The sequence below is a fragment of the Xiphias gladius genome, chromosome 9, assembly GCF_016859285.1.
Source record: "Xiphias gladius isolate SHS-SW01 ecotype Sanya breed wild chromosome 9, ASM1685928v1, whole genome shotgun sequence".
Taxonomy (NCBI): Eukaryota; Metazoa; Chordata; class Actinopteri; order Istiophoriformes; family Xiphiidae; genus Xiphias; species Xiphias gladius.
Window position 1 is genome coordinate 440527 of NC_053408.1, and position 20654 is coordinate 461180.

Consider the following 20654-nt stretch of genomic DNA (forward strand, 5'->3'; position numbering starts at 1 on the left):
GAGCCTCCCCCTGGTCCGGCTGCGCTGGGCTGTTGTCGGGGGTTAATGTCGGAGTGATTTCGCCTGAAGAGTCGGTTTGATTTGCCTCATCTCCTGACACAGAACCAACGGGGCTCGGCCGATGCTCCCCGCCGGGCCGGAGGCCGTCAGCCGTTAGCCGGGGTTCGCCGGGGTTCAGCGGCGGGATGAGCTCCTCCGTGGCCCTGCACACCCAGCTGGCCACCGTCATGGAGTCTCTGGTCCACGCCGCGGTGGCGGAGCTCAAGAAGCTGGTGGAGGACAGCCCCGGCAGCGGCGCCGGAGAGGAGCTGCCTCTGCCGGCCAGAGTTCAGGCCGAGAGCCGGGAGAAGTTGGTGAGCAGCGGGGCGGCCGGGCAGCTGGTCCCTGGGTGATGACTCACTGCTGGGGAGGATTTCTGTGTTTTTACCTGCTTGGTTCTGCTCAGCTCTTGAAAGGGTTGGATGTAGTTTGAATTTAGTCGCTTCAAAGGCACAGTTGGGAGTTTTCTCTGTCTTCTGCTTTTAGGTCCATTCAGTGAAAAAGGCAGAGTTCAGCTAAAAGTTTAGTGTCGACACTCGAGCAGCACATCAGCAGATTATTAACGATTAAAACAGACCGTGGTCGTGTTTACAGTCCTACTGCGGCTTTAGGCTCCACATTTACAGGCTCCACTACGGTAATAGGTTGTTTGGACTCATTTGGAGAATCTACACTTGGGAATATACAGTTATTTTTTTCCAATATCCACAGATTTTTTGACAGAAATTCTTTATTCCTGTCCTTTTATATATTAACGCTCATCCAATCTGTGTTAGAGAAATACCTGGAACAAGCAGCACATCAAATCAGAAAATCAGAAAAGTCTCCACAGTGTTTAAATGAACTGCAGCTGCAACTAACGATGACTTTCATTACTGTAAAAAATCAGCCGTCGGAGCTTCTCACATCTCAGGTTGACGTCCTCAGATGTCTCGTTTTATTTGACCTACAGTCCAAACCCAAAATATTCAGTTTACTGTGACACATAAGTCAGATGTTACGTTTCCGAAGCTGAAACCAGTGAATCTCTGGTGTTTCTACTGAAAAACTCACTCTTATGTTATTGTCATATAGTTGTCGATCTGTTTGTGGGTGATAAGCGAAGCGCGAAATGACTGATATCCGACTACGTCGAGGGCGTGTCTGACTTGTGACCTGTGACCTCTGACCTGTGACAGGTGCTGTTTGCCTCCATCATGGAGACTCTGGGGAACGAGGCTCTGGGAAAGATCATGAACATCGTGGATGAAGCCAAACTGCTGGTGGAGCTGGAGCCAGGCAGGGGGGGCAAGAGACCTCAGACCAGCGTCCTCAACGTCCTCAACAACGCACGAGTCGGTACGTACGGAGGCCCCGCCCCCGCAGATCACACACACCGATCGGGAAGGCTACCCCGTGATGATGTCATAGTAACGTGAAGTGTGATTTGTCCGTCACAGAGCTGGAACACTCGTACGGACTCCGACTGGAGAGCTCCGACACGGACAGGTCCGTTCAGGTAAGGCACCTCTCCTCAGCCGCCGACTCGCCCGCCACCTCACCGGTGGTGCGTTCGCTGAGCTGACTGCGATGTCTGTACGCTGTGTCCCCGCAGACCAAACCAGAGGAGGAGGGAGCCGAAACGCCATTTGTGCTGGCGGTCACCGTTAAAGACGAACACGGAAACATTGACCTGGGAGCCATCGCTGAGAGTGAGCACCTTATCAGCATCTGTCAATACATGTCCCCGATCAAACCCAGAGATCATTCTCCACCATCGGTCCAGACAGATCAATATTTGTTCCCAATCAGTTCAAGGGATCATTATCTGTCCCCGATCACGCAGATCGATCAATATCTGTTACTTATCAGATCACAGCTTCTATTTGTTGTTCATTCAACACTTGCTTCTTCTCTTTCACATTAAAAGCCTGCAGTAGTTCAGGAGCCGATGTAGTGATGCCTATAAAGGCTTTTATTCTGACAGGTTGACAGGAAGTGTGGTGTTTCCGTAACAGTAGCTTCACAGCCTGCAGATGAAAACATGGCGGTTTGAGATGTTTCGGATGTTTTCAACTCTGTGATCCAGACCAGGTGAAGGTGTTTGTCTTTTATCTTTTCAGGTAGGTCCCAGATCAGTCTGTGAGTTCTGTTTATTATCAGTTAGTCCTGGTCCCTGAACTGTCTGTCGCCCAGCTGGAACACGAAACCATGAATCTCAGTCTGGGAAGGTTTTCGGGTCGTAAACTGGAAAATCGACACTGTGCAGGTGAAGCCTTAAAGGACACCAGGTCTCTGCAGGTCCAGCTCACACTGAGCCAGAGATGAGGCCCTGAGGCTTTGCAGCTAGTTGTGTTGCCAAAAGATTTGTTAGTCCAAATGGAAAATATTTAAAAATATTGCTGACATGTTGCCGCCGCTGCTGAATCCATTAAGGATTCTTACCTGTCTCCATACCTGTCTGTTATCATCAGTATAGGCATCACCTGGTGTGGCTCATAGAGACGTGTTGGGAGAGAAGACGAAGCTTTTATTCCAGAAGCGTCTTCACCGGGCGTTTTGGTTTTTGTTTTGTTTTTAAATAAAGGGTCTAAACAATCACGTGATTCTGCTGAAAACTGATACGAAGCTTCAGCGGAAACTGTCGAACGTACTCGACACAAGCTTCAGAGCCTCGGTATCAAACGTTACATCCCTGCCGGTACAGAACACGAACGGCAGACAGGTGATGTGTCGGGGACATCGTCCTTGTTCACCTGGTGTGAAGAAGCAGATCGTGGTCTAAACAGTCTCTGCTCTTCCCTCCAGGAGCTCGAGTCGAAGCCGCTCAGCCGGCTCCCCCTGACCTGGATCAGCAGCAGAAAGTGTCCAGCACACCTGAGTTTGTCCTGCAGAGCGTCACCTGGAAATACTTCATGTGCACGGCGTGCGGTAAATCTTTCACGTCTCAGAGCAACCTGAAGTCTCACTACCGCATCCACACGGGGGAGAAGCCGTTCTCCTGCAGCGTCTGCGGCCGAGCTTTCCGCCAGCGGCAGAGCATGCAGAGCCACATGCGCACACACACCGGAGAGCGGCCGTACGAGTGTCCGCAGTGCGGCAAGTGTTTCTCCAAACAGGCGCAGCTGAAAACGCACTCCATCATCCACACCGGGGAGAAGCCGTACGGCTGCGACGTCTGCGGCCGCCGCTTCAACCTGCTGCAGAACCTGCACCGCCACGCGCACACCCACACCGGCAAGAAGATCTTCGTCTGCAACGTGTGCGGAAAAGGCTTCACCCGCGCCGTCACGCTCAAAACTCACGAGCTCATCCACACCGGACAGAAACCCTTCAAGTGCGAGCAGTGCCCCAAGACCTTCCGCCACGCCGTCAACCTCAAGAACCACCAGAGGATCCACAGCGGCGTGCGGCCCTTCAGCTGCGACCTCTGCGGAAAGAGCTTCCGACAGTCGGTGAACCTGAAGATCCACCGCAGGATCCACACCGGCGAACGGCCTTTCAGTTGCCAGGAGTGCGGCAAGACGTTCAGCCAGCAGAGCAGCCTGATCTCACACGGCCGCACGCACTCCGACGAGAAGCCGTTCGCCTGCAGCTCCTGCGACAAGAAGTTCAACAACGCCAACAGCCTGAAGCTGCACTTGCGCGTCCACACCGGAGAGAAACCGTACGCCTGCGACATCTGCGGCAAGACCTTCAGCCAGGGCAGCCACCTGAGGACGCACAAGAGGCACGTCCACGCCGGCGGCAAGCAGTACATCTGTGACAAGTGTGGGAAGAGATACTCGGACCAGCGCAACCTGAAGCTGCACAAGTGCGGCTACGCATGAATGTGATGACACGACCAGGAATACTTTCCTCTTCTCGTCAGGTCTGTTTGATTTGACAAAATGTTTGAAGTAAAAATTAGTTTTTCTTAAAAGGAGTCTGGATCATTCAGGGAGAACAAGCTAAATTTTATTTTGAATGTTTGGATTAAAATTCATGGTTGTTTTAAAGGTGCTATATGTAAGTGTCTGCTATCGCTACACAGCCAAGGTTAGCATTGACAGCCGTTTACTTACCGGTCTGAAAGAAACGTCGAGAGTTCCGCATCAAACTTCCTCCTTTTCCTCACCAACAGATGCCTCCGGCAGTAGAAAGCAACGCCAGCGTTAACTCTAGTTTTGCTTCTATTTCTATCACTACTTTGTTCTACTGAAGTTAGCATGCTAACCGACAGCGACTCACTGTAGCGTCCAGTCTGCCCAGAAGAAGTAGCTCTGGTCTTAAACGCAACGACGGCTGAAGCTCTGGGTGAGCGACCATCGCCACCACCTGTTCCCGGTAAGAAACCACGTTCAGCGGCAGAGAAAACGGACATGTAGCCCCTTTAAGGGAGTTTTGAATATTCAGAGACAACATAAACAAACTTGAATGTTTGTAAATGATGTTTTGTTCAAGATAGAATTTATTTTTTCAGTCTGTTTAGGGGGTGGTGGGTGTGAACCAGGAAGTGGACCTGTTTTAACCAATCAGAGCTCATACGTGTTGATGTGGGCGGAGCCTCTGTTTGAAGTAAGATTTTCCTTTGAACAGACACTTGAGTGATGCCAAGCCTTTTCAGTTCAGTGTCGCATTGATTATTGATTATTAGGATGATTGGATCAGACACCTGACAGCTGCCTAATATAACCCTGCCCGCTGAAATAGTGTATTCTGATTGGTTGAAACTGTGAATTTAAGTTAATTATTTTGCTGAGATTGTCTGTAAATATGCACATTGTTGCTTCTTTTTTATAATTTTATAGATGATATTTTTCATGTGTTTGGAAAATATGAATAAAAGCCACAGAGTTCTGTAAAAAGAACACATCTGTCTGCCTCCATCCAGCTGCTGTTACAGGAACCGTTCAACATTTTGAGCCTCAATGTTCAGTCACATGACACTACAAATTAACTAGGATAAACTTTCTAAATATTTTTATATGCTTTTACACAAAATCCATAAACCAGCATCAGTTTTAATCACAAAAAACAATGTAGAAAATACCAGAATTCAGTTGGTGCAGAACATAAACTAAATATTCATTAAACCCTCACAGATAAGATCCAATCCCATAAAAAGATGTTAGAATAGTTTGAAAATAGATAAATCAATCTAATAACATACAGAGTACCAAAATACCAATCATCAAAACAAAACTATTCATTTGGTTTTCTGTTTGAAAATGAAAACACACAAAAAAGCAAATAATAGAAAGATTTTAAGCAATAATTCAGTACGAGAGGAGAAGTTCATTCTTTGTGTTGGGAAGTGTTAAAGTGTTAAAACATTTATGGAAAGTACTCAGTGTTTAAGGAAGGACAATGAAGTACAATACAGTAAATAAATCAAGAGATTAAATTTAAGTACTTTCAGAAATGCAGTTCTAATATTTAATTGTGTGTATTGTCTTTGTTTTTGTGGTCAAATAAAGAAAAGGAGAAAATAATTTGTAAATTTAGAAAGTTCGCCAATAAAATCATCACGTTACCAATAAAATCAATTTGGGGTCTTTACATTTAAAATGTATTCTGAAGAAAATTGGGCGTTAAAGTCACAAACTCAGTTACTTTTGCACAAAAAGCTCAGTTAATGTCAACATCGGTGAAACGTGTTCGTGGGATTCTCAAATGTTTTATTTCAATTTGAATTTTTTAATTAACTGATTAAGAAACACTTTGCTTCCGGAGTGATCTTTACGTATATGGTCATATATAAATATACCCTTCGTGTCATCGGTATGACGTCACCGGAACTTAGAACATGGCGCCTCTCCGCCCCGAGTTCACCTGCCACCGCCGAGGATGAGAGCGACCGGACCGACCGTCCCTCTGACGGCCCGAAAGCTCCGTGTCCCGGTACGAAGCTCCGGCGGAGTCCGCTGTCCGTTCACCGAGAAGAGGGGAGTCGCGGCCGCGTTTGTTTCTGCCGAGCAGCGCCGACATGAGCTCCAGAGAGAGGTGGTAACGACAAGCTATCGATAACAAGGCCGGAAGCCAGCGGGGTGTACTTTCAAAATACAACCTGAAACATTACCAGACCGGAAGCCAGCGGGGTGTACTTTCAAAATACAACCTGAAACATTACCAGACCGGAAGCCAGCGGGGTGTACTTTCAAAATACAACCTGAAACATTACCAGACCGGAAGCCAGCGGGTTTTACTTTCAAATAAAACCTGGAATATCACCTATATGATAAATTAATGACAAGACCTTCAAAATAATAGTTAATATATCACCTGAGTTTGAGTCACCGACATGAAACCTGGAAAAAAAAAATCAGTTTAACTTTGATATATCAATAAGAAAAAGACTAAGAAGGTTGATTTATTATATAAATAAAATGTCAAATGTTACTACTTTTTTAATAATTACAAGGGAAGTAACTTTGGCTTCAAAGTAATAGGTGAAATTTCACTTCTGTTGTTTAAAAAAAAATATAAAGAAATAAACACACACACACACATATATATATATACATATATATATATATATATATAGAGAGAGAGATAATATCTCTCCTCCAATAGGCCAGATTTTCACGTAAGGTTTCCATCACCTACAAGATAAGACTTGACGATATCAGATAAAATAATGGGATTCCACAGTGTTCTGGGATGCAGCAGAATGGCCATAAACAAACAAGTAGAAGATAATTCAACTGTAATTAAACAAACTTTCCATTAAAATAAAAGCTGAAATTTAGATCGAGCTTCAATAGGTTGAAATAAATCAGATCAGATCTCTTTAAATCAGACTTTTAAAAAAACCTGAAATGTCGAAAATATTCAACCAATAACAGTATGTTGTCATTTTTCCTAAACTTTTCATAATCACGTAGTGAAAACTCATACTTGTCCTGTTTGATCAGATCTTTCTTATTTGTGTTTTTTTTGTTTAAAATCCAACAATTTTTGAGAAAATTTATGTTCCCAGGTATTTTAGAGTTTTAGGTTTTGGTAAATTTTAATTTTATCATTTAATCCTGAGAACTGAGAGCCACCAAATCTCCCTTTGATAACTTCATTGACATAAATTATCATAACATGGATGGAATATAATTCATTTTCATTTTCATTTCATTTTAATACTGAATTGCTGTACAAGGAAGGAAACATTAGGTGTTTATGGACATTAACTTACAGTGGAAACACTTAACTTTTAAATTAAAGACAGGAAGTGTGTTTGCTTGTAATCTGGTTATTTTCACCCTGTTGTGGATGGTGGAGTGAAATGGAAAGAAGCAACGATGGTTCGTTGCCATCGGCGACCGTAAACAGTACAGACGAGTCCTTGCCCTGTCATCGTCATCATCCTCATGACCCCGCCTCCTCTGCTGATGTCATCACTCGAGGTCATACCACCGGTCTCTGTTTTCGGCAGGTCGCACGTTCGGGAGACGGCAAGGAGAACCTCGTCGCCTGCTCACGTCACTCCGGGTCAGATTACAGCCCACGAGGACCAATGAGAATCTGCTCTGATGTCAGGGAGACAAGTGACGATCAGGGGGCGGGGCTTAATACAAGTGATGATGTCACCAATGCATCATATACGGACAGTACGCGTCCAAATTTGGAAACAAGCTGTTTGTGCTCAGACAGTGTGGCGTCCTGCTCCAAGGGGTCAAAGGTTAACCTCTATCATGGGCTGGATGGTGTCTGTGGGGTTACCAAGAGCACAGACCACCACCTGGATGTTCCGACCCCTTCTCTACAGACATCAAAATCCTCTCAGGTAGCTAAAAACCCTGTGACCCAAGCCTCAGACTCTGGATCGCAGGAGGGGGATGTGACCTCTGATTTAGCGGAGTTCAGCTCTGATGACGAGGCCTTCATCACGGGCCAGCCGAGCCCCCCCACCACCGCCGCACCTTGCTCCAGGAACACGTTTGAGCGAGGTCGCAGGCAGAGCGCTCCTGGTGAACTGGTTCAGGACGATGGTAGAGGCTCAGAGTCTGAACTGCAGTCCAGGAGGCCGGGGATCATTGAGTACTTCAGCAGGTAAAGAACATCAGTACTGGACGAGGTGGATACTAGTAACGACAATTATGAAAAAAATCAGTTAATATATGACCAAAATGCAAATGTCTTTTAATTTTGTTTATTGAAGCCACCGTGTGAGTCAGACCACCACAAAGACACTCAAAACCACCACAAAGAGATTTGAAGTCACCACAAAGTGACTCAAAACCACTGCAAAGACACAAAACCACCACAAAGATACAGTAAACCACCACAGAGAGACTTGAAACCACCACAAAGAGACTCAAACCACCACGAAGAGACACTAAACCAACACAAAGACACTCAAAACCACCACAAAGAGATTTGAAGTCACCACAAAGAGACTCAAAACCACTACAAAGACAAAACCACCACATAGAGACACTAAACCACCACAAAGAGACTTGAAACCACCACATAGAGATTTGAAACCACCACAAAGAGACACTAAACCACCACAAAAAGACTTGAAACCACCACAAAGAGACTTGAAACCACCACATAGACATTCAAAACCACCACAAAAAGACACTAAACAACCACAAAGAGACTTGAAACCACCACAAAGAGACTCAAAACCACCACAAAGAGATTTGAAGTCACCACAAAGTGACTCAAAACCACTGCAAAGACACAAAACCACCACAAAGAGACAGTAAACCACCACAAAGAGATTTGAAACCACCACAAAGAGATTTGAAACCACCACAAAGAGACTCAAAACCACCACGAAGAGACACTAAACCAACACAAAGACACTCAAAACCACCACAAAGAGATTTGAAGTCACCACAAAGAGACTCAAAACCACTACAAAGACAAAACCAACACATAGAGACACTAAACCACCACAAAGAGACTTGAAACCACCACAAAGAGACTCAAAACCACCACAAAGAGACACTAAACCACCACAAAGAGACTTGAAACCACCACATAGACATTCAAAACCACCACAAAAAGACACTAAACAACCACAAAGAGACTTGAAACCACCACAAAGAGACTCAAAACCACCACAAAGAGATTTGAAGTCACCACAAAGAGACTAAAAACCACTACAAAGAGACTAAAAACCACCACAAAGAGACAGTAAACCACCACAAAGAGACTTGAAACCATAACAGAGACACTCAAAACCACCACGAAGAGACACTAAACCAACACAAAGACACTCAAAACCACCACAAAGAGATTTGAAGTCACCACAAAGACACTCAAAACCACTACAAAGACACAAAACCACCACAAAGAGACAGTAAACCACCACAAAGAGATTTGAAACCACCCCAAAGAGAAACTAAACTATTACAAAGAGACACTAAACCACCACAAAGAGACTTGAAACTACCACAAAGAGATTTGAAGTCACCACAAAGACACTCAAAACCACTACAAAGACACAAAACCATCACAAAGAGACAGTAAACCACCGCAAAGAGACACTAAACCACCACAGACATTCAAAACCACCACAAAAAAACACAAAACTACTACAAAGAGACAATAAACCACCACAAAGAGACAATAAACCACCACAAAGAGACAGTAAACCACCACAAAGAGACTCAAAACCACCACAAAGAGAAACTAAACCATTACAAAGAGACACTAAACCACCACAAAGAGACTTGAAACCACTACAAAGAGACTCACAACCACCACAAAGACATTCAAAACCACCGCAAAGACACTAAACAACCATAGAGACACTAAACCACCACAAAGAAACACTAAACCACCACAAAGAGACACTTAACCACCACAAAGACATTCAAAACCACCACAAAGACACAAAACCACCACAGAGACACTAAACCCCCACAAAGAGAATTGTCTGTTAATAGTTTCCAAAGTTGTTTGAAGTTGTTTATTTGGCTTAATTTAAAGAACTGAATAAACCATATAACTATTAATAATTTAAAATTCATTTTTGCCAAGAGTCTTAACACCATTTTGCTCATTTTACCCCCCGATACACCCGTGTCCCAGTCTGCCTGTTTCACTGTAAATCACTGAACGAGTCCTTGACCGACGTAACATATCTAACTCTGTGAGTGTGTGCGTGTGTTTGTGTGTGTGTGTGTGTGTGTGTGTGTGTGTGTGTGTGCGTGTGTGTGTGTGCGTGCAGCAGGAAGCAGCAGTCCATCAGTCACAGTGTTGCTGGTTGGAAGTTGTTTGGTAAAGTTCCTCCCAGACAGAGTCCATCCAAACAGGCCCGGGTCATCCAACAGGTACCGACTGAGCAGATCTCCTCTAATGTTTAAAGTTAAATAAAAATATCAGACGTCACAAAGAACAAGACATAAACTACAGACACGAAATCAAAGTTGAACTGGTCGGTGCTGAGCTGCTCTTTCCACAGTGTCCACAGGCCTCGCTTTCCCTCATCCTCTGTTCATGAAGCACCTGTGAGCTGGATTGTGAAAACTAGGCCCCATTTGTTTTCCCTAAACAATTCAGTCATGATCCGAAGAAACAGGATTTAAAAACAGTTGCAAAACAACAGCCGCTCTGTGCGTCTGTGACTCAGGCTGTCGGACGAAGCTGAACCTGTTGAATAAAACCTGTACCTTAGAGACGTTACCCACTTCAGTAGAGCTAGCGTTTGATCACAGCAGCTTCTGGTGGACATCAGAGAAACTGCAGCTGATTGTTCCCAGTCCCAGCGTTCCCAGAGCTGTCGTGGGATGTATAGCAGTGTCTGACGCTGAGATCAGTGATCAGTAAGACGATGATCCAGCAGAGCGCTGCAGTCCGTCTGTCCTCTCCTGACCTGCAGGACTCGGGGGTACGGACTCTCAACGGCTCGTCTTCCTGCACGTTGTCATGTCGGGCTTCCGTCATCCGTCAGTCTGTAGATCTGTTCCCGCAGGCGTCATTAAGTCTTCGCCACACTTCGCTTTGTGATAAGCGCAGGTTGGAACATACTGAATGTGCTGATGTGCAAAGTGACTTCATGTCAGTTTACTGCATCTACTGCATCTGCTCACACCTTTCTGTCGAGGTCGTAGGTAGTTTTGCTGCCTCTAAGATTCCCTTCCACATTCATTCTGAACCCGTGACGGCTCTCTGCCCGTGACCACCGCTACGAGCTGTGCCGAAAAGCAGAGTGCTTGCTGAGTTTAGTGCAGAGTAAAGGTTGACGTCACCAAAACCCTGAGCTGGGCAAGGACTGTTTGAGAGTTAAATATTTCAGCCTGCCACAGAAGAAGACAGCAGTTATTCATTGACTTTCTGGGGAAATGTGTAAACGATGCTACAGAAATTGTCCAGAACATTTCAGGGAGTCAAGGGTTTGAATATTTCACTCAGTGTTAACAACATCAAACTTCAACGAAAACCTGGAACCCACCGGTACAGAATATACCCGCACTGTCAAACGGTTTGGACGAGATTGTGTCCAACCTTAAAGCTACACATGAGGAGAAGGGGCCAGTAAATCAGTGCACATCTTTCGCACCAAGTTGATCTTTGGTGAACTTTGACCTGTGAATTTGTTCCGCTGACAAATAGCGGGGCGTCCTCGCAGAGCTGACCTTTGAGTGACCGGAGAGCCAGAGAGTCCAACCTGGAGGAATCATTGGCTTCACACTGTGTCCCTGAATGTCTCACGGTAAAGCCCCAGTGAAAGCGATGCAAAGTTTGCGCTCTTTCATTTTCTGTGGGACACGTGCAAAACGCTTCGTGAGGCATTGCGGGCGATGTGGAACTGACCAGCGGCGCGGAAAACGTTGTTTGTATGAAGTTGAGAAACTGAAACTTATTGCAAATGAGGGCAAAATTCATCCGGAAACTTTATAGTGATTTTCCAAAAAACCAGCAAAGAAAAAGTGACGGGACAGGAAGTTTAGCGTCTGTGCAGGAGAAGGTCTTTCTGTAGTTCCTGGGGTTCTTCTTCTCTGTGTCCGCGGCCGCCAGGATTACAGGTGTAAACTACACAAACTGCTGCTCGGCACGTCACGTTAATGGCGGGAGAAAGTGCGGGTTACTTATTTCGGTGATGAACGAGCTTCTTGCGTCCGCTGGTCATTCGGCCTCGGTCGACCAGCGTGACGTCCTGCGACCTGAGGCAGCGTCGAGTTGTCTTATTTCTGTGTCATGTCACCTGATTGTGTGTCAGGCGACCTCAGGACGTCCATCACTGTCAGTCTGTCTGTCCGTTTCTTGTCGTCAGTTGTCCTCCCCTGTCGTCATGGCGACTGAGGCATGTGTTGTGATGTCTTTGCAGGAGTTCGAGGCCCGCAGCTCTCCTACCCATCATGCCACGGGGCAGCAGAGCAGGAGGAAGCTCGAGTTTGAGCCGCTGTCGACCACGGCGCTGATCCTGGAGGACCGCCCGCCGTACGACCACTTCCTGTCTCCGTTATTGACCTTATGCTCTTTTTTTTTTGGTTACCTTTCGGTCTCTGTTACTGGTTAAGAGTCTCGGTCCTGATTGGTTCAGACAGCCTGCCGTACATCTGTCAGAGCTGGGAACGCACGTCCTCATTTATCAGGCACAGAGAACTGTCCGGTATTAACCATCGTACAGCTTACGTCACAAATGATCACTAGACCTGGTCTGGAATCTGATTTATAAACACGAATTAAAAAGTGGGATAGATTTTACTGATCGTATGATCGTGTCAGCCGGTTACTGGACTCGGTTTAACAGCGGAACAAACCGCGACTCGTTTTGAACGACCGCAGTCGGGCAGCTTGTGGTACAACCTCCCACTGTTGTAAACACATAATAAAACAGGAACACCAACGCATCCCACCGGTCACCGAGAATATCACCACGGCAACAGCAGCTGATCCCAGATCCGATCCAGTAATCATTGGATGCTTGTTGGATGCTTGTTAGGCTCCATCAGTTTACCGCATAAAACTGGTCAGATATTTGATCCAATGGAGGCAGAAGTCAGAATAACGGAGTCGGAGCATGAGGTCAACACGGTTTATTTAACCACCTCCTGTCCGTCACCTTGTGTCCTGACAGTGTGTTTGTGAGCAGGAATCTTCCCGCCAAGTCGGCCGAGGAGACCCAGAGACACAGGCAGCAGTACGAACAGATGGTGGCGGGAGCCAGGAGGAGGGGTCTGTTTGTTTTAATCTGCTGCACCGCCCTCACGGGTGGAGTTTGGCAGAGTATTTACACACACTCACAGACACAGTATCTCTCCATGATGCTCCTGTGCGTCTTTCACCCTTTCAGAGCTGAAGGAGTCTCAGAGGAGGCAGCAGCAGAGGAAGGAGAGGGTCAGACAGGAGGAGGTGATCTCCAGCGCCGCGCTGGTCTGGAACCAGCACATCCTGCCACACTGGGACACCATGTACGTCCACTGTGTGTATTTGTGCGTGTGTTTTATGTAAAATAAGTATCCGTGGCTTCTCCTGACTCTTCATCACTCCCTGACGGATTTTCAGCTCATCCAATGACCACATCTGTTGCGATGATTAGACGATTAGACTTTAACACGTAGTGACACAGTTAGAGACCTGAGGGCTGCAGGTGGAGCCAAACCAATGAGACCAATAGAAGCTCAGTTCCTGTTAACCCAGGATCATAGTTACCCTGCCGGCAAAACAAAACTGGAGTAAATCTAAACCGTCTGACTCAGCTTCTCTCAGCATTTAAAAGACGGACGAGGCAACAAGCCCCATGATGAACTTGAGACTCAACCCTTGGCTTGAGGGACCTGAGACTCGGGTCTTTGACATCGATTTGACTTGACGACAGGTCTGTCGGGCGTACTGCGGTCGGGTCAGCACATTCTGTCCGTTTCACGTTTTGAGCGGTGGTTCTGCTGTTGTTTCAGGAGGTCGAGTCGGCGTGCTCGGGACCTGTGGTGGGGGGGTTTACCCCCCAGCGTCCGGGGACGAGTCTGGAGCCTCGCCATCAGCAACGAGCTCAACATCACTGCGGGTAGGACGACCTGGAGGACCGGAGGACTTCGGTTTAAATTTTCAGATTCTGCTCCTAGTTCAGTTTTTTGATGTTTCAAGAAAACTTCTCCTCCTCCTCCTCACCTTCCTCCTCCTCCTCTCTCCTCCTCACCTTCCTCCTCCTCACTTTCATCCTCCTTCTCCTCACCTTTACCTTCCTCCTCCTCCTCACTTTCATCCTCCTCCTCCTCACCTTCATCCTCCTCCTCCTCACCTTCCTCCTCCTCCTCCTCACTTTCATCCTCCTCCTCACCTTCATCCTTCTTCTCCTCATCTTTACCTTCCTCCTCCTCCTCCTCACTTTCCTCCTCCTCCTCACCTTCATCCTCCCTCTCCTCACCTTTACCTTCCTCCTCCTCACCTTCCTCCTCCTCCTCCTCACCTTCATCCTCCTTCTCCTCATCCTTACCTTCTTCCTCCTCCTCCTCACCTTCATCCTCCTCCTCCTCCTCACCTTCCTCCTCCTCCTCCTCATCCTCCTCCCTTCCTCCTCCTCCTTCACCTTCCTCCTCCTCCTCCTCACTTTCCTCCTCCTCCTCACCTCCATCCTCCACCTCGTCCCCACCATCCTCCTCCTCACCTTCATCCTCCTCCTCCTTCTCCTCCTCACCTTCCTCCTCCTCCTCCTCCTCACTTTCATCCTCCTTCTCCTTCTCCTCCTCCTCACCTTCCTCCTCCTCCTCACCTTCATCCTCCTCCTCCTCACCTTCCTCCTCTCCTCCTCCTCCTCCTTCTCCTCCCTCCTCCTCATCCTTACCTTCATCCTCCTCCTCCTCCCCTTCCTCCTCCTCACCTTCCTCCTCCTTCTCCTCCTCACCTTCCTCCTCCTCCTCACTTTCATCCACCTCCTTCTCCTCACCTTCATCCTCCTCCTCCTCATCCTTACCTTCATCCTCCTCCTCCTCCTCCTCCTCACCTTCATCCTCCTCCTCCTCGTCCCCATCCTCCTCCTCGTCCCCATCCTCCTCCTCCTCACCTTCATCCTCCTTCTCTTCATCCTTACCTTCCTCCTCCTCCTCCTCACCTTCATCCTCCTCCTCCTCCTCCTCACCTTCATCCTCCTCCTCCTCCTCACTTTCATCCTCCTCCTCACCTTCATCTTTCTTTTCCTCACCTTTACCTTCCTCCTCCTCCTCCTCACCTTCCTCCTCCTCCTCCTCACTTTCATCCTCCTCCTTCTCCTCCTCACCTTCCTCCTCCTCCTCCTCACTTTCATCCTCCTCCTCCTCCTCACCTTCATCCTCCTCCTCGTCCCCATCCTCCTCCTCCTCACCTTCATCCTCCTTCTCTTCATCCTTACCTTCCTCCTCCTCCTCCTCACCTTCATCCTCCTTCTCCTCCTCCTCACCTTCATCCTCCTCCTCCTCATCCTTACCTTCCTCCTCCTCCTCCTCATCTTCCTCCTCCTTCTCCTCCTCACCTTCATCCTCCTCCTCCTCCTCCTCCTCCTCCTTCTCCTCCTCCTCACCTTCCTCCTCCTCCTTCTCCTCCTCCCCGTCCTCCTCCTCCTCACTTTCATCCACCTCCTTCTCCTCACCTTCATCCTCCTCCTCCTTCCTCCTCCTCCCTCACCTTCATCCTCCTTCCTCCTCATCCTTACCTTCCTCCTCCTCCTCCTCCTCACCTTCATCCTCCTCCTCCTCATCCCTACCTTCCTCCTCCTCCTCACCTTCCTCCTCCTCCTCCTCACCTTCATCCTCCTCCTCCTCATCCTTACCTTCCTCCTCCTCCTCATCCTCCCTCACTTCATCTTCCTCCTCCTCCTTCACCTTCCTCCTCCTCCTCCTCCCCATCCTCCTCCTCCTCACCTTCCTCCTCCTCCTCCTCACCTTCATCCTCCTCCTCCTCATCCTCATCCTCCTCCTCCTCCCCATCCTCCTCCTCCTCATCATCATCATCCTCCTCTTCATCCTCACCTTCCTCCTCCTCCTCCTCATCATCATCCCCCTCCTCCTCCTCCTCACCTTCATCCTCCTCCTCCTTCTCTTCATCCTTACCTTCCTCCTCCTCCTCCTCACCTTCATGCTCCTTCTCCTCCTCCTCACCTTCATCCTCCTCCTCCTCATCCTTACCCTCCTCCTCCTCCTCCTCCTCCCAACATCCTCCTTCTCCTCACCTTCATCCTCCTCCTCACTTTCATCCACCTCCTTCTCCTCACCTTCATCCTCCTCCTCCTCCTCCTCATCCTTACCTTCATCCTCCTCCTCCTCATCCTTACCTTCATCCTCCTCCTCCTCCTCACCTTCATCCTCCTCCTCGTCCCCATCCTCCTCCTCCTCACCTTCATCCTCCTTCTCCTCATCCTTACCTTCCTCCTCCTCCTCACCTTCCTCCTCCTCCTCCTCACCTTCATCCTCCTCCTCCTCCTCGTCCCCACCATCCTCCTCCTCACCTTCATGCTCCTCCTCCTCCTCCTCACCTCCATCCTCCTCCTCGTCCCCATCCTCCTCCTCCTCACCTTCCTCCTCCTCACCTTCATCCTCCTCCTCCTCCTCCTCACCTTCATCCTCCTCCTCCTCATCCTTACCTTCCTCCTCCTCCTCCTCGTCCCCACCATCCTCCTCCTCACCTTCATGCTCCTCCTCCTCCTCCTCGCCCCCATCCTCCTCCGCCTCCTCCTCCTCCTCCCGCTGCTCCTCCTCAGAGCTGTATGAGATCTTCCTGTGCAGAGCGAAGGAGAAGTGGAGGAGCCTCAGTGAGCCAGAGACCGAAGGTAGGAAAAGACAGAGGTCGTCTAACTTCTTAACACTGTGTCAGATTGAATCTCCCCCCGATGACTCACCTGGAGACGTTTACCTGCAGACGGAGCGTCGCCTGCCGACGGAGAGTCCAGTCTGGACCTGATCACACGGGACATTTCCAGAACTTTGCCCTCGCTGTGCGTCTTCCAGAAGGTGGGACAATAAAGCTCGGGACAATAGAGTCAAATAGAGTCAAACAGAAAAGTCATGGCCTTCACAATACAGAAGATGGATGTTTAAACTGGAGAGACAGGAAGTCAATTCAGGCTTTTATTTTGTAGGGGGGTCCTTACCATGACCTGCTGCAAAGCATCCTGGGAGCTTACATCTGCTACAGACCTGATGTGGGATATGTGAGTCACGTACACACTCTCACACACACACACACACACACACACACACACACACACACACACACAGGGAAAACAAGCAAAGACTTGACTTACAGTTCTCTCTAGTGATGTTAGTCTTTATTGAGACTGGAGACTCAATGTGGACGTGTCTCAGGTGACTTGACACTTGACCTGACTTTGTCTCGTCCAACGTGAGACTGGACTTGGACTTTTCTTGGTGACTGAAGATGCAACCTGACCTCATTTTGCCGCAGTTCTCTCTCTCTCTCTCTCTTGCTGTCTCTGTCTCACAGTGTCTCTGTATGTCTCTCGCCCAGGTTCAGGGTATGTCCTCCATAGCAGCGGTTTTGATCCTGAACATGGACGAAATCAAAGCTTTCGTCAGTTTCTCCAACCTGATCAACAGACCCTGTCATCTGGCGTTCTACAGAGTGGACCACCAGCTGGTACACAAACACACACACACACACACACACACACACACACACACACACACACATTGGTCTGTCTATACCTGTGAGGACCCTCAGTGGAGTAATGCATTCCCCAGCCCCTAACATTAACCTGAGGCTGATTTTAAGTCCAACACATGTTTGGAAGCTGTGGACATTTTCCAAAAACATCCTCACTTTCCACAAACTCGGTCCTAACAAAGATAGACATACAAGAGCACACACACGCAGACAATCAATCTATTTATTAGATTTAATTCTAAAAATGATCAGTTTACCTATAAAGTGAATTTGGGTCGTGGTCTGAGATTTCTTCTTACTGTGGATTTAATGTGATGAGTAAGAAAAACAAGCTCCATCTTTATATTAAATTAAATGTAGAACACTAACCCCCATGAAATGTTATTGACTGTATTTTATTTCAGTGTCTTTGTCTTTGTTTTTGCAGTTAACAGTAAAACCCTCTGTCTGCGTCTGTCTGTAGATGGTCAGGTATTTCGGGGCCTTCCAGGTGTTTTTGGAGGAGACTCTTCCTCGTCTCTTTCTTCACTTCCAGTCTTTAGGTCTGACCCCTGACCTCTACCTCATGGACTGGTGAGTCTCAAAATTACATCAGACCACAAATAAAGCCAGCTTTAAAGGAGCAGTCCAACATAGTCCAGTAGAGTCCAGGGGGAAACTGTTAGCCTGGCTGCCCATTAATTCAGACGATAATAATAATGTAATTTTTAGTTTTAAGGGTAATTTGATGTGTTATAAAGGGTTTTGGACCGTTCAAGGGGTTTAGGAGGTAAAAACACCTTAAACTTTACCAAATACCAATCGCATGACAGCCATTCATTAATAAATACCTTGAAAGGGTCTTCGTTTCCCAGTTAAGATGAAAATTCAGGGTTGTTTTTGATGCTATTTGGTCATTTTTAGAGATTTTTAACCCACTTTGATGTAGATTTCGATGTTTGGAATGTTTCTGTTACTTAGTATAAGGTAGATTTTGGACCCATCTGTGTACTGAACACACAGAGGTGAAACTGAAATCTGTCCGAGACATCTGACTCAGAGGGACAAGTGTTTTCCAGATGTTGAAACCTTTCTTTAATGTACATTCAAACAGGATCCTGTCTCTCTACACCAAGCCCCTCCCTCTGGACGTGGCGTGCAGAGTTTGGGACGTTTTCTTTCGGGATGGGGAGGAGTTCCTGTTCAGGACGGCTCTGGGGATCTTGAGACTGTACCAGGACGTCCTGCTTCACATGGACCTCATCGGCATCGGTGAGCCATCACCTCACCTGCTGTTACCTCAGGGACATCATCCACACAGTGGCCAATCCGCTTTCACAGGCCCAAAACACCTGCAGCTGACTTGAAATTTGCTCATGAAGACTTGTTGTTTTCATGTTTTCTAGACCCGTGTCAAGTAACTTGAGTCTCAACTTGAACTCAGCTCAGGTGGCATGAGAAATGACTTGGACTCATCCCGGGTGACTTAAGGCTTAACTTGGACTCTTCTGGAGTGATGTGAGACTAGTCTTGGCCTTGTCTCAAGCGACTTGATTTTTGATTTGGACTTGAATGAAATTTTGACTTCTATCAGGTGACTCGAGACTTGACTTGGACTCATCTGCAGCGATAAGTGACCCAACGTGGACTTGGAATGACATGAAACTCGGTTTGGATTCGTATTAAGTAACTTGGACTCATCATAGGTGACTTGGGACTTGACTTGGATCTGTCCCAGGTGACTTTGACACTTGACCATACTCTACCATGAATGATTATTGCATCATTAGTGTATCATGTGTGGGTACGGGGACTGACCCTCAGATTGCCTGAGGAAAAAAACGGTTCTACTTTATTCCAGTCTGTTGTGTCCCTCCTCCAGCTCAGTTCCTGTCCCGCCTCCCTGATGAAGAGCTGCTCTCTGATAGGCTGTTCTCCTGCATATCGGCCACGTCCATGCTGAGTGGAAACAGGAAGTGGAGTGAGGTGAGTCATGTCACGGCCCGACGCATCACTCTGTAGGATAAAATAAACTCAGACGAGATAAACGAGTTGTGAGGAGTTCTTCTTTTCTCTCCCTCAGATTTTGTCTTCCTGCAGAGAGTCGGAGCCAAGCGGCAGCTGAACCGACCTACGCTCTGTTTTTATTTTTTTTATTTTTTTTATTTTTACTAAAGGTTCTGGACTCAGCCTTATAATCCGGGCTTTACAGGGTTAATGCAAAACACGAGAAGGAAAACAGTCAGATGAAACTGACATTTGTGAAGAAGGTTTAGGTTTTTATTTATTTTGTATTCTTCTGTCTGATTTTCTGTAATAAAACATTAAAAGCTGAGCTCTAAGAAAGAGGCTGGTATATGGAAAACAAAACAAGACAGTCCAACAAAAACCATATATAAATATTAAAATAATATTTCATTATAATCAAAATGTTCTTTTTAAAAATTAAACTTCACAGCAGAGCAAAGTGATTGTGGTGTGTCTGTTTCTGAGTTTGTCTACTATTGTTGAATAAACTTTAGGATAAGTTTATTTATGACTCGGTTCAGGTGACTTGGAGACTCGTCCCGGACTTGTCACAGGTAACTTTGACGCTTGTCGCAGTCTCATCCCAACTTGCCTGAGGCAGGATATTTTCCTGTCCTGAGTAACTTGAAACTTAAGGTGACTCGTTTCAGGTGACTTGGAGACTTGACTTGGACTGTGTTGGTAACTATAAATGTATTGTTTTATATAATTATTTTACAGGTCCTGTAGTATCTTATTTGTTCCCAGAAAAAAACTTGTATGTATTTGATAATTCAAATGAAAGATTGCATCATTTTAATCACTTTATAATTTGTCAGCAATTATAAGGAAAGCTGATACAGTGCTCAGCTGTTGATGGTGACGCCTGAACATTTGGGTTGTTTGTCTGTTGTTGCTACAATTTGTGTCACATTAGTTCTTTAGTTTTGTTCTTGGTACAGTTTTAATGACATTTGGACCAACAGACTGTTTTTCTGCTCTGCATCGCTCAACTAATGTCCCCTTTGTTGTACCGTATTTATTAAATTACAACTTCATGGCAAAGCCGTCGCGTGATTTCGTGTTGTCCACATTATTTTGTCCCTCTGGTCCTCCCGCCGCGG

The 20654-nt window shown here is 47.0% G+C and overlaps 2 protein-coding genes across 5 annotated transcripts; both read left to right on the forward strand.

Annotated features, from left to right (window-relative positions):
* The first annotated feature begins 10 nt into the window (after positions 1–10).
* On the forward strand, positions 11–4862 carry si:ch211-207i20.2 (uncharacterized protein LOC568537 homolog). 2 transcript variants are annotated; one of them, XM_040134363.1, is made up of 6 exons: positions 12–353; positions 1218–1377; positions 1479–1537; positions 1634–1730; positions 2827–3889; positions 4142–4862. In XM_040134363.1, the coding sequence occupies exons 1-5, from the start codon at positions 186–188 to the stop codon at positions 3846–3848; spliced, it is 1506 nt and encodes a 501-aa protein (XP_039990297.1). In that variant the 5' UTR covers positions 12–185; the 3' UTR covers positions 3849–3889; positions 4142–4862. The 2 variants fall into 2 exon arrangements, with proteins under 2 accessions (XP_039990295.1, XP_039990297.1); XM_040134361.1 differs by having other exon boundaries at positions 11–353; positions 2827–4862.
* A 943-nt stretch (positions 4863–5805) lies between these two features.
* On the forward strand, positions 5806–20575 carry LOC120794733 (TBC1 domain family member 12-like). 3 transcript variants are annotated; one of them, XM_040135997.1, is made up of 15 exons: positions 5806–6003; positions 7427–8043; positions 10178–10280; positions 12278–12390; positions 13046–13128; positions 13247–13364; positions 13851–13957; positions 16622–16690; positions 16780–16871; positions 17000–17071; positions 17389–17517; positions 18008–18117; positions 18638–18795; positions 19406–19509; positions 19607–20575. In XM_040135997.1, exons 1-15 carry the CDS (start codon positions 5848–5850, stop codon positions 19646–19648), a joined length of 2073 nt encoding a protein of 690 aa, XP_039991931.1. In that variant the 5' UTR covers positions 5806–5847; the 3' UTR covers positions 19649–20575. The 3 variants fall into 3 exon arrangements, with proteins under 3 accessions (XP_039991931.1, XP_039991932.1, XP_039991933.1); XM_040135998.1 differs by having other exon boundaries at positions 10181–10280; XM_040135999.1 differs by having other exon boundaries at positions 5816–5901.
* The last annotated feature ends 79 nt before the right edge of the window (positions 20576–20654 follow it).